This window comes from Pomacea canaliculata, linkage group LG1 (genome assembly GCF_003073045.1).
Source record: "Pomacea canaliculata isolate SZHN2017 linkage group LG1, ASM307304v1, whole genome shotgun sequence".
In the NCBI taxonomy this organism is placed as follows: Eukaryota; Metazoa; Mollusca; class Gastropoda; order Architaenioglossa; family Ampullariidae; genus Pomacea; species Pomacea canaliculata.
The window spans coordinates 19,264,378-19,276,970 of record NC_037590.1 but is presented as its reverse complement, the minus strand read 5'-3'; the positions used below and the strand labels follow the sequence as shown (position 1 = coordinate 19,276,970).

General features: G+C 39.6%; 1 protein-coding gene across 5 annotated transcripts in view; it reads right to left on the bottom strand.

Moving 5' to 3' along the window:
* Window positions 1-1,049: 1,049 nt before the first annotated feature.
* Window positions 1,050-12,593, bottom strand: part of LOC112568215 (neuronal acetylcholine receptor subunit alpha-10-like) — an 88,832-nt gene continuing 77,288 nt past the window's right edge. For all 5 annotated transcript variants that reach the window (XM_025245405.1, XM_025245396.1, XM_025245413.1 and 2 more), the window contains 5 exons: window positions 10,978-11,203; window positions 10,457-10,685; window positions 9,975-10,061; window positions 5,348-5,466; window positions 1,050-4,680 (listed from right to left, as the gene is read on the bottom strand). In XM_025245405.1, coding sequence (XP_025101190.1) covers window positions 4,138-4,680; window positions 5,348-5,466; window positions 9,975-10,061; window positions 10,457-10,685; window positions 10,978-11,203 — 1,204 coding nt within the window. In that variant the 3' untranslated portion in view covers window positions 1,050-4,137. The remainder of the gene's footprint in view (window positions 4,681-5,347; window positions 5,467-9,974; window positions 10,062-10,456; window positions 10,686-10,977; window positions 11,204-12,593) is intronic.

Genomic DNA, 12,593 nt, shown 5'->3' with positions numbered 1-12,593 from the left:
AGCCATCTGCAATGAATACAAAAATATACAAAAAATGAAGACATATTGCCAATAGAAACTTTTTCCTTCTGCGATAAAAGTGCTGACCTTTAAACTGATAAAATGTTATTAAGAAGTCTTCTAAGGAGAAAATATTATGTAATTTACTTTTCTTTTTTTATGTAGTAATAAACTTGGTTTAAAAATTCCGTTAGACGACGCTGGGGGAAAAATTAAGATTGACTTAAATTTAATTTATCTTAGAAATGCCATTGTCCTGTCTGGTAATTAACTGTGGGCTAAACAAACATTTTAAAAAGCAAGAACAACTAATGTACTCATCTGTGACAAACGAACAAATGTGGCTAGACGATTGTAATCTTTCTTATCACAACGCTGTTAGACAAACAACATTTAAAAACAAGGTCTCACGGACCTTCTAAACCTTGAAGCTGTAACCTGTCTGCTCATCACATTCAGTATTTGCAAGTAGATGTGACTGACTTTTCTACAGATGATGATGCTTAGACAACAGAACTAATAAATGTGTAACGGTTACACTCACGCTTTGAAAGTCAAAAAAATGTCTTGTTCTACTAACGGGAGAAGAGAAGAACCTGGCTTCATCTTTCACAAAACACAAACGATTAAATATCTACAGTACTTTGTACAGAACCTGTATTCAGATGAACTGTGACCGACATTTTCGGCTAATCAACAACATCATCTTCTCTTCGTGGGCTCGCAATCAAGTTAAGGAAACAGTGACGAGTAGTGTCGCTCTACACAAACAGTCATATGTACACAGGCCATGCATAGTAACAGTGACAAACTTCTTTCAAAGTTGCAGTTAGAGCATAAACTGAATAATATAAACACTACACCGAGTTTATCACCGCGAGCTTCTTTCAAGCATTCTTTCGTAAAATCTTCTATAAATTGGAGTTATTGTGTGTTTGCATGTGTGTGTGTGTTTGCATGTGTGTATGTGTGTTTGCATGTGTGTGTGTGTTTGCATATGTGTGTGTGTGTTTGCATGTGTGTGTGTGTTTGCATGTGTGTATGTGTGTTTGCATGTGTGTGTGTGTTTGCATATGTGTGTGTGTGTTTGCATGTGTGTGTGTGTTTGCATATGTGTGTGTGTGTGTGTGTTTGCATGTGTGTGTGTGTGTAAACGAGAGAGAGAGAGAATTAGTGTGTGTCCGTTTGCATGTATTCACGTATTTGAAGATTGAAAATAGTAGTTGTATTTAGGGTGTGTGAATTTGCAGGCGACATGAAGAAAAACCAGATTAAAAAAAAAACTAGACAGACAGACAGACAGACAGACAGACAGACAGACAGACAGACAGACAGACAGACAGACAGACAGACAGACAGACAGACAGACAGACAGACAGATAGATTACATAAACCAGACACATTATCTTGACTTAGTTTACATGGATTAGACCAGAGTAGACTATACTAGACGAAACAGATTAACTACTAAGATCAGACGGATTATATAGACATACAAATGAGCTTGACTTAAATTACGCAGGTTAAACGTAGACAGACAGACAGACAGACAGACAGGCAGACATGAAGATAGACAGACGAACAGACGGACAGACAGACGGGAAGACAAAAGAGTAGAAGAAGACTGCGATAAAGTAAAGACATGGCGCAGTACAAATATTAAAACTGTCCATTTTCAATGAAAATTGCAATTTAAGAACAACTTAGAAAACCTTTAAAAAATTTATTACATACGAACCTATTTGGATATAAATGACTACCTTAACCGAGTTGACGAAATTTTTAAACTTCAGATTCACAGACCATGCAAGTCATCCACACCTTGAAGTGACATCCCAGACATTGTACACCAGTCTTTGCCACATCGCTCCAAGACATCACTTCAACAAACATTACTGAACAAAATCATTAACATGTCGCAAAATTAATCTAGCATAAAATACAAACTGTTCCAACAGATGAACATTTAAAGACAGTGCGACGAACCAAACAGTATTTTTAAAGTCATGGAACAAGAGACGATGGCATTGAAAGGACAAAGCATTACCATGTGACAAGAAACGATGGGTTGTCCAAATAGTTGATTATTTTTGTTTACAGATGATTCGTTTATGGCGAAACAGGTCCTCGTCCATCTCTCTCCGTTTCCTTCTCTAAATGACACATTTATCCTCAGCCGAAATAAACTATTTTTCGTTTCTTTTTGTCCCCACAATCATTCCATTTCGCTCTTGGCTTGTTGTGAAGAAGATCAACTCTTGGACGAGGCTATTATTTTTCTCCCCGTCTGTCTTTCAAAGAAAAAAAGTGATATTTTATCGAGTGACACGCAGTCCATGTTGCTATATCTGTTTATTATTTAAAATGAGTTAAACGAGCAGTTCGTCTATGAAGTCCGAAATCCACTTGGACTTGACTAACACATGAGGCAAATACGTACACAACGACTTTATTTCATACCAAAAGTCATTTTCGTCTTTTCTGAGCCTCATTCAAGACAAGATAATTTTAGCATGGGACGTCATTGAAGATGGAGGACATACAAGATGTCCTGCTCACTTCCGGTTATCACATCGCCACAGCGAAAGCAAACTCAGACCTCAATAGAAAAACACGGTCGGTTGCCTCGCTGTTCCCAACACCGGCAAAGAGCAAGCGATTCATTGTCCAACAGATTCAAGTTGTCCAGTTTGTACAAAATCAACGGCTCACATTGTCACCAGCCTTTTGTGTTGTCTTCTCCGAGGCAAGATAAATGCATTAATTCACACAGTACTCCGAAGAAAGTGTTTCTGCTTGACTGATCATTGAGAAGGACTTAATTGGTTCATAAAGTTACCGAGCTTTATTGTCTGTTGTTTTTTTTTAATTAAAAAACTTCACTTAACTCTGATAACTTTTTCAGCAGTTTAAAAGAAGAACAAAGCCTCATCTGCTATTAATAGCAACAACTAATGTTCTTATTTGTGACATTCCGACTGTTTTTATTTAGGACATAATGAGCAAACCTACTCAGTGGGCTTTTTACAGACCCAGAGCACAAATGAGTCAGATTAGTTTAAATCGCATATCAGCCGTTCAGCTAGTTAATTAAGGGATTATTGCCAAGCAGTTTTCCTATTGCTGTACCAAACAAAACTGTCTGGCGGAATACCATATTAACAAAAATATTACTGAGTTCTGACTGCGAGCGGGCATTAAAGCTTTGGAAACGAACTTGCGCATAAAATAACAAGTATAACAATTATTCATCTACTATAAACAAGTAAAATCGTGATGCAAATTGTGGAAGCAAAATTCGTTAATGATATAAAAAGTCGACCAAAATGCTTATCTCTTAAATACGAATGTTTAAATATGAGTATTCTTGAACTGGAAGGTTGTTTTCAGCAGTTTTAGGTAAAAATTAGAACATCAGAACGCTGTGTTGTTTTTCATTTTTTTCAGACGGAAAATTGTTGTAATCAATGAACTTAACCACTAAAGGAAAAAAAAATTCATTCTACCTTTTACGTTTATGCTGTTTAAAAATTTAATTGTTAACCTATGACAAAGACAACTCTCTAAGCAGCCAGTGCACCATGGGAAGCACATGTCGGGAAATGAGTTGACCGAGTCAATCTACTAGTAGCTTTACTTAAACTATTGAAACAGAAGGTGGATCCTGCTACTGAAATTCCCCATTGCAAGTAGAATTTTCTTTCCCTGCTGCTCGAAGAAGACAGATTGCACCGATCGTTGAATATTTGAATGACAAAAAATCTTGCCTAGTGTTACTGGAGACAACCCATAAAAGTGTATAAAAATCTCTGACTGCATTAACCTACGAATTAGTTTCAACCCAGGACTTCACGGGAACTGAGAGCAATGGATAAACTCACGACTTCATGTAACTTATTTTTACATAATATACCTCAAGCAAACTGTATTGCTGTTGGCCAATGGGGTCACTTCAGATGTAAACCTCTATATTGCTTTAGCTGACGAACCTGACTAAGAAATTACCGCAGCTCACTTTAAAATTAACAACAAACTGCAAAAACTCGCAATTTGTCTGACTCAGGAGACGAGATACAGACGTCCAACGACGCATGGATGAGGATTGTAGAGCTGGCCATTTCAAGAAGCAGCCATTTCTCAGTCATCTTCAGGTGGGCTCAGATCCTTACGGTTGAACTGCCAGAGGAAGATGACGGTCAGGCCGATGAAGTTGATCAGCAGGTAGGTGATGAAGATGACACGGTCCGTGACGCAGGAGATGATGCGCCACTCCCGGACAAACTTCTCTTTCTCGTCCATCTTGTTCTTCTTGTCGCGGACTTTCTCCAGGATGTCGCGGATAGCCCGCACCTCCTCCATCAGTGGCGCCACACCGGGGCTGGAGAAGTCGTCGCCGCCCTGCTGGAAACCGTTGTCCGCCATTTCGCCGAAAGCGCCAACGGAACCACTGCCAGGTGGCGGGGGTGGCGGCGGTGTACCACGTGACTTCTCTGCGCCGTTGTCCAGGAGACGGACCTGGGCAAAATTGACATCGGTGTAAGGGTACTGGCCTTTGGGGTTCCCGCCCACGCGGCCAGTGTTCCAGCTTCTGCTGGGTTTCTTTTCAGATGACGTGGAGTAATCAGGGTCAGCGACCTTGTCGCGCAGGCAAAGAATGCGGGCGATGATGTCAATCATCAGCTAGAACAACAACAAGCATCAATTTTCTTTTAAAGAGATGAAAGACACCAGCGGGGTAAAGGAAAAACATCTGTGTTTCTATGCTTGTTAACCCTCATGAGAAAGTGTGTCGAAGAATAAAAGAAAAAAGGAAAGAATAAATTGACAAATATATTTTCGAACGTGCAAGCTGTCAATCAAAATCGAACTTGAATACAAAAGTTGAAAGTAAGCTTTTGAATAAACATTATTGTTTATCACAACGGAAATGATAAAACCGAAATATAGAGGACTTTGTAAGTCAGGCTGGAAGATAAAGAAGGGAATGTGATGTGAGAAACGTCAGACCGTTGTAATAGAAGAGCGAGAAGACAGGTAGGTGGTAAGTAATAGGTAGATTGACAGGTTGACAAGGAGGTTGTACTAAAATACAGTCGTGTGTCGCTAATGATGAATATTCTTTGTGGGAAACTCGTGATAGACCATCTCGTAGTTAAACGAACACTATTTCACGTATATTCATGATTATCATTATCAAGTATTATGTATAGTAGTATATGTCGTATACTGACAACACATTAGGTTTGTTTACACCACTATGATAATCTTATGGGAGAGCTATCGTACAAGGGTCGTCGTTAGTCAGGGTATGAGATGACATGGGGACTGAAGCAGCTTCGGTACGTACCACCCTCAGCCACTTGGGTGCTCGGTTGATGCGCACTCCTCTGTAGAACATGTTGGCCACCACGGTTGTTAGTACAGTTGACATGGTGATCATGACCATGTTGAGACAGAAATACACACCTGCACAGCACAGTATCGACACCATGTTAAGACCGAGATACCTGTACAAGCACAATAAACCAATATTGGGATATACACATTTCAAGATGCAGAGTGAAGTTTGGGATTAAACTAGAAGAAGAATTGGGGAAAAACAGAAGAGATTACAAATATGAGCAAATCCCTCTGTTATAACTAACATAGAATTCATATTGATGAACAGACATTGAATACAATAATAATAGGCTGGCAAAGGTCAAAAGCCATTCAGCAAAAACACACACAAAGACAATGAGGGGTTGATGAAGACAAATAACTACAGTGATATAAACAAAGAAGAAACAATAGTAAAGAAGAGAAAGGGAGAAAAGATAGAAATCATGGCAAAGAAAAAAATGTCCGGAATTCAATTTTTCCGAACGATTAAAGAGAAAAAGATACTCTAACTATACAGCGGTCATGGGTTCACAGGATAAAACCCTACACATCCCTGTGAATTTGCAGAGACATTCTATTACCACCATCAGAGACATTCTATTACCATCATCTAGGTTTTTCTCCTATTTTTTTTACTGCAGCTGCATTACAATACCCGAAATAAAAAACAATTCTATTTTCTGGGCGACCTTTAGGAGCAAATATCAAAGGCAGAGGCAAAGTAATAGATTCTTTGTTTTCGTCCTGGGCCCTGTCCAAAACATAAAAAACACCACGCGGTCCCGACTCACACATCAGGCAAACAAACAGCAATACAAACAATCTCTGGCATTCGAGACTCTCTCCCACTTGAATACTTCCATCGCTCGCCGAGTTATTGCCAGAGAAAATTCCAGAAGGCAAACAGCGCGCAACAAAGGAATCAAATGCTTTCATCGTAACTTCTGGCGAATTTATCTCATATGACTACTGGGGGATGAGACAAACACTGATTTACACAGGGACCCACAGCACCAGAAGCTTCGAGCATCGAGGGTAGGGGAGCCTGGCGAGGACACGGATCTGTAAGAAAATGGTTTGGTTTGAAAATGATGATAGGTATCATCATAAATATCTCTTGTTGAGGTGTTTCGAAAATTTCTCAAAAGTCCTGTTGCATTCTGCAGAATGAGAACCAGTAAGTCCAGTAAGACAATTTATAGTAATATTTAGAATAAAATGTAGGATAGGGAGGTAATATTTTAATTAGAAGACAATTGAGGGTCTGTAAAAGTAACTATTTCAATTACAAGACAGTTGAACTGTCTTGATCCGTTACATCTAGTGTGAGATGTGCATAACAACATTTGTTTCCAGTAAGAAACACTTTTTCTTGTTGCTTTCTATAGAATCCACGCTGACTGGTTTGTTCACACCTCCTGATGGCTTGTCCTAGCGAAGCTTATTGCTTTCTTTTTTTCTTCTTCGCTCGTCCTGCACTTTGGAAATATTCTGAAAATGTAGGAGGCCCTGGTAAATGATGGAATATGTGTCAGCTGTTCGTCACAGGGCTTTGCGTTTCTTTAGCGAAGATGAAATTGCTGGTAGGTCTGATCATCAGTGTTATCGCGATGGAGAAGTTCAAGAACTGGTGAAGGCAGTGGAAGGGATGGAGTGAAATAAAGGTCACATTGCAAGACCTTTGCAGTCTTGATGACATACAGATAAAGGATTTGAAGAAAAGTCATTAATACGCTTGAGAAGGTACTTTGCTTGACCCCGTCTCACTCTCTGCACTCTGAAAAGACCACAGAATAACTTTTCGTTTTCTTGCTAATGAAAAATGAAGCTAATTGGAAGACACCACATTTGTGACGAAGGCTTTGTCAAAACACTTGTTGTTATTTACTGGAATTTAGGAAACATTTTATCAAGAAAAAATTTAAAACAGAATTCAAGAAGACTCTTTCATTGCCTTTCTTATACTTTGCTCGCTGTTTCACTTCTAATCGCGATGAAAGTTTTTGTAATACAGGTCTGGAAGTAGCTGTGAACTCCACTCTCACTGCGACCAAACTTCAAGCGAAATATTTGTTCTTTCATATCTAAACTCGCTTGGTGTTAATGTCCTTGACTTGGCTGGATGAGTCTTTGGCATCTGAGGGACCTAAAAAGAGGATTAGAGCAGCTTGCTTATCTCATCCTTCCCCCGAGCTGACGATGACACGACGGCCTCCAGAGATGTAACACAAATGCACTGAGTGGTGATGGGAGGTAGGTGGAGGCTGTAGAGGTTATTTGTGGTTGTGTGTGAGAGGATGAGAAGGACAGGAGTTATAATTTTAGATTCTGCTGTTTTGAGATGGCTTATGCCATATTTATGTCAAGCCTTACTTTAAGATGTATTTATTTTGTCATGATGGAAACATATTTGTGAAAAGTTCAGTTATCTCTTGGTGTCTGCGGGAAACTGGTTCCTGGACATCCCCATGTGGAAACGGAATCCGCGACTAGTCAAGTCCCCTATACAAAATGGCGTAGTATTTGCATAATGACATATACAGAACCAGTCTAAAGAAAAAAAAGCAACAACAACCGACACACATCCTCCCGTATACTTTAAAGCCATCTCTACTTATAATACCTCAGGCCTTGTACATGCTATGTACACACTTCTTACACAATCGTTGACGAAGTAAGGACAAGAAAGAAAGTCTGTATATATTTAGCACAGAGAAACACAAGTAGTGAATAAACTGGATGGGAAGCTAAGAATGTTCCAAGAAGAAAAGCTGAAAAGAGACCAGGGTTTTGTGGGCAGACGGGAGGCCACAGCAGGGTATGTCTACATCACTCTTTTCGCTGGATTCAGCCGGAGTGATCGACGCGCGGAAAATTTAAGTTTTGCTTTTAGAAACTTTCTGGAGGTTTTTTTTTTCTCAAATATTTTTGATCTGCGTTGGGTTGAATCCACGAATCCGGGGCTCTAAGATATGAAGGGCCAAGAGTCAATATGAACCGAATGACATTGACTTTCCAAGTCCGATTAGGCAATATTTACATCCAGCTTTACCCGCCAGCAGTTTGTCTGCTCTTTTTTTTAAGCGATATATTGCCCCCTGCATATAAAAAGATAAAAATTGCAAACGTCTGATCTTCTTTTCTTTATTGACTTTTTTGATTGAAGTAAGATTAAACTATTACTCATGTCGTTCTCTTAACTCTGAGTCAACAGACGAGAAGGCTAGGTGTGATTGCGGGATGAAGAGATGAATGCAAACAGATCAGGTTTGGCAGGAAGAGTGTTTAGAGTACAAATTTCAGAAGTTTCTTCGCTTACAGGGTGGTTAAACTTCACCAGAGGGCTGAGAGAGTTTAGAGGTGGAATCAACGATGTCAGTTGATGATGATCATCATCGTCGTCATCGTCAACGCAGCAGGGCGTGAAGCCGGTGACATTTTAGTTTCCGATATGATTTTGAGCTCGGCGGGGTGGGTGGTTTTACTTTACCCGGGTACCAAAAAATAAACACACATTCACACATGCAAAACATGCAAGCATACGTCATAACAGTACAAGTTGTACTTTTCACCTACATCAAGCTATTTCAGGATTGAGCTTCCAGAGAGACGAGTGATTGTTTCAAGCCATTGCCTTTTTTTCTCAACCATCCAAGACTGGCCTTCGTCCAACTTTGTTTCTTTGATGGCGGGGACTCCGCCAGAACGGGGCCGAGCGAGGGTTAGCTCTCAATTAAAAACTGGTTTTGGAGTGGGAGGCTGATATTGCCCAGAACGATGACTGTTACTGGCACTGACATTAACCGGGAATATTATTTGCTTGAGTAGAGGTCATACAGAGGTAAGGCAAAATAGCATTTGCCTCTGGAGCGGGGATACAGAGGATACTGTAAGCTCTGGCAATTTTCCCCCTTGTCCCAGTCAAACTTCTGTGATGGGATCTTTTAATACGAGTTTTCATGTCAGGCTGGTGTTCTTTCCAACCTACCAGGGATGTAATCAATCCGCAAAAACAAATATCATTGGTATAAAATTTAAAGATTCTGATGACTCCGACGAACAGAATCTTGATTCTTATCTTATCTAGTTACAAGAAAAATTCTCTTACTCATACTTCTAAATTTGTAAGTAAACCATTAAGAATAAACTACAAACTAATCAAGACGCCTGATATTCACATCACGTCATATAATTAGGATACAAAAGTAATATAGAGAAAGAAAAGGTGGTGATGACAATTCTTTTATAAGTGTTATGGAATAGCAAAGATAAGAAATAATTTTAAAGCAAAGATGATTCAATAAGTGGTAAAGAAAATTTCATTTAATGGGATAGAAGGTTCCCAATTACCTGTCAGTGGTATAGTATACTTGTAAGTATATCCGGCGGAATATCATTGGCATTGCTTGTACAAATTTACCTGTCAATGGTGAGGACCCTCCACTTCGTCCTCAAGACTTACCTCTCAAGGTGAATAAGAGGGTACACAATCAGTTCTACAAACGACATAGTGGCATTTATAACACAAACCAGCCATTCAGAGCAATCACATAATTTGTTAGAATGATGTGGCATTTGCATCACAAACCTACCAATCAGTGGGACGGACGCTGCTGCTTTAGGCGTCGACTCGGCAAGTAGCAGGAGTAAGACGAAGAAGGCAAGGAAGATGTTCATGCCTACAACAACGATAAAGATAATAAAATTGATTCCAGCAACAAGATTGCAAGTAAACTCTGTCAAGTTTTCAGTAATGGACCACTAGGATACAAATTATAATTGTTTTCCGTAATAGACCAGATGAAAAAAAACCACATAATATTTAACAAAATTACATCTGGTACATATGGTGAGTCACCATATTGCAATTTCTTATTTTTATTATGCACAGTGAAAGCAATCCAGAATTCCAATTACGTAAACTCTTTTCTTAATTACTCTCATACTGTATAGTTGTACAGGAGATACAAAACATCAAAATTTATCTCCTAAAAACAAAAAATATAAAAAACTACTACGAGAGCAATCTAAAGAAGGAAAACAGAATATCTTGAAAAAAGTCACTAGAACAGACCCAAAATAAGTTTTGCAGGTGATTCTGGAGGTACCCAAAAGATGACCAGTGTTAGAAGACTGAGAAGAGCGCACGGCATGACAAGGATGAAGGTATAAAACGCCACCCGCCGTCGGATTCTGAGTTTGAACCTGAGATCCGGGTAGGGCTCCGGGCAACATGTATACCTCTTGACATGGCGCTTGGCGGTGTTCTGCGTTATCTCCCATTCGTTGCTTTCGATGTAGTCCTTATAAATAAACAGTTATAAAACAGCATAAAAAGTCTAAACACTCTCCTGTAACTTAATTTGTGCAGCAGGAATAAATGAAATATAGAAAAACTGCTGTTATCTAATTTGTTATCTAATGAAGAAATACTTTAGCTGAACAGTTTGTAATCCAGAAAAGAGATGATCGGCACTGTCAGATTCGACTGCTTAAAGCTTTATTTATTGAAAATGTAGTTAGAGACTGATTTGTGGCTTTATATCTGTAATCCTAAAATTGAAAAATGTTTAGGCAAATAAACCAAATGCTTACATCCAAGTCGAAAGCGGTTTTATTGGGGAGAAAATGGATGTCCAGCTTAAACCCATTGTACGACCAGGAACTGAACTTTAAGATGCATTCTTGCTCGTCAAAAGGGAAGAACTTGGTATCGAAGGAGCAAGAGCTGCGAAGTATGGCTTGGGGCATCCACAAAAGGTCTCCAGTAGAATAAGTCACGACTAGAGCGTTTCTCTGCTCCTTCAGGCGATCATCGGCACTGAAAGGACAGGATGCACAGACCACTACAGACCAGACCACGTGATCACGACCTCAGGACGATCTTAACTCTTCTGATAAAAGTGATAATAAAAATCTAGACAAGCGAATCACTTGACACTCCAACTGAAAAAAAAAAGGTTTGCATCTTTTTCACCGGATATGCAAGTGCTTACAAATTTCCCGGAATAAGCTGGCTCATGCAACCTGCTACAATAACAATCCCAAAAGGAACACTTTAAATGAGCTTTCTTGAAAAAAGTGAATAAGATAAAAAAATCTATTAGAATAAAAAAATTCAAACGAAGCAGAAGAAGGTTAGCCACACACCCGCACACACACACACACCAGATATTCAAGGAGTATAAAAGCGCAATGTGCATAGCACAAGATAAGGTTGAGGTGACAAGAGAACCGTCCAGACATGCTCAGGAAAGGAGCGCATGCATTTCCTTGCAGACAGGCCAGGAAGTCCACAGGCTCCCCCTGGTGGGAAGATAGCAGCTCCGGTGCCAACTAGTGACGTTCGGAGCAGCGGGCATAACTGAAGATGCTTACGTCACGGTTTAAAAGAGAGACTGGGGGTGGGGAGGTTGGTGGTGTCGGATGGGGAGGTACCTTCGCAAACAAGATTTATTTTTCATTTCCTTACAGGAACCGGTAGGCAGTGGCGCATAAGAAACGATTCCAGAAATCTTCAGAGCGTTGCTTCTTTTCTGCAAGATTTGCTTTACAACCAATAAATCACCGAGAGCCGAGAGGGAAGCTGCAGCGCAACACCTCCTTGGCCTTACAATCTCGGGAAGCGTTTTGAACGGTAAATAATCGGAATGTTATAAGCAAAGCTCTGCGAAGAAGCAAAGATGATTAAGTGTAGGCATAGTGAAAAATACGTTGATGATGAAATAATCAGAGGATTTCGAATGAGAGTGGTCCTAGCTCTGTAACGGTGTATCAGATTGACGGAGGAGGAATAAACATAATAGATAAAAAGATTGAGCTGATAATCGCGAGACCTGCTGGAGAAAGCGGTTATCGAGTGTACGTTGGTTGTATTGTTTGTACGCTAAGAACAGAAAAATTGAAAGGACTCTACGAGGGTTTTGAAATATTCAGCAAATCTAAAGAAATGGAGAGAAAAAAAAATAACGACTACTTCTCTTCCTCTTTTAAACTGGTACAGAAGAGAAAGTACAGTAGTCAGAAAAAACGAAGGATGGAAGGGAGAAAAGAGAAAGAAGAAAGGAGAAGAATAATGAAAGACAGGAAGGAGGAAAAACGGTAAAAGGAAGAGAGAAGAAATACACGAAAGAAAGAAGGAAAGAAAGAAAAGACAGGAAGAAAGGAGACTGACAGGACAGAGGAAACAAAAGAAGGAAAGAAGAAGAAAG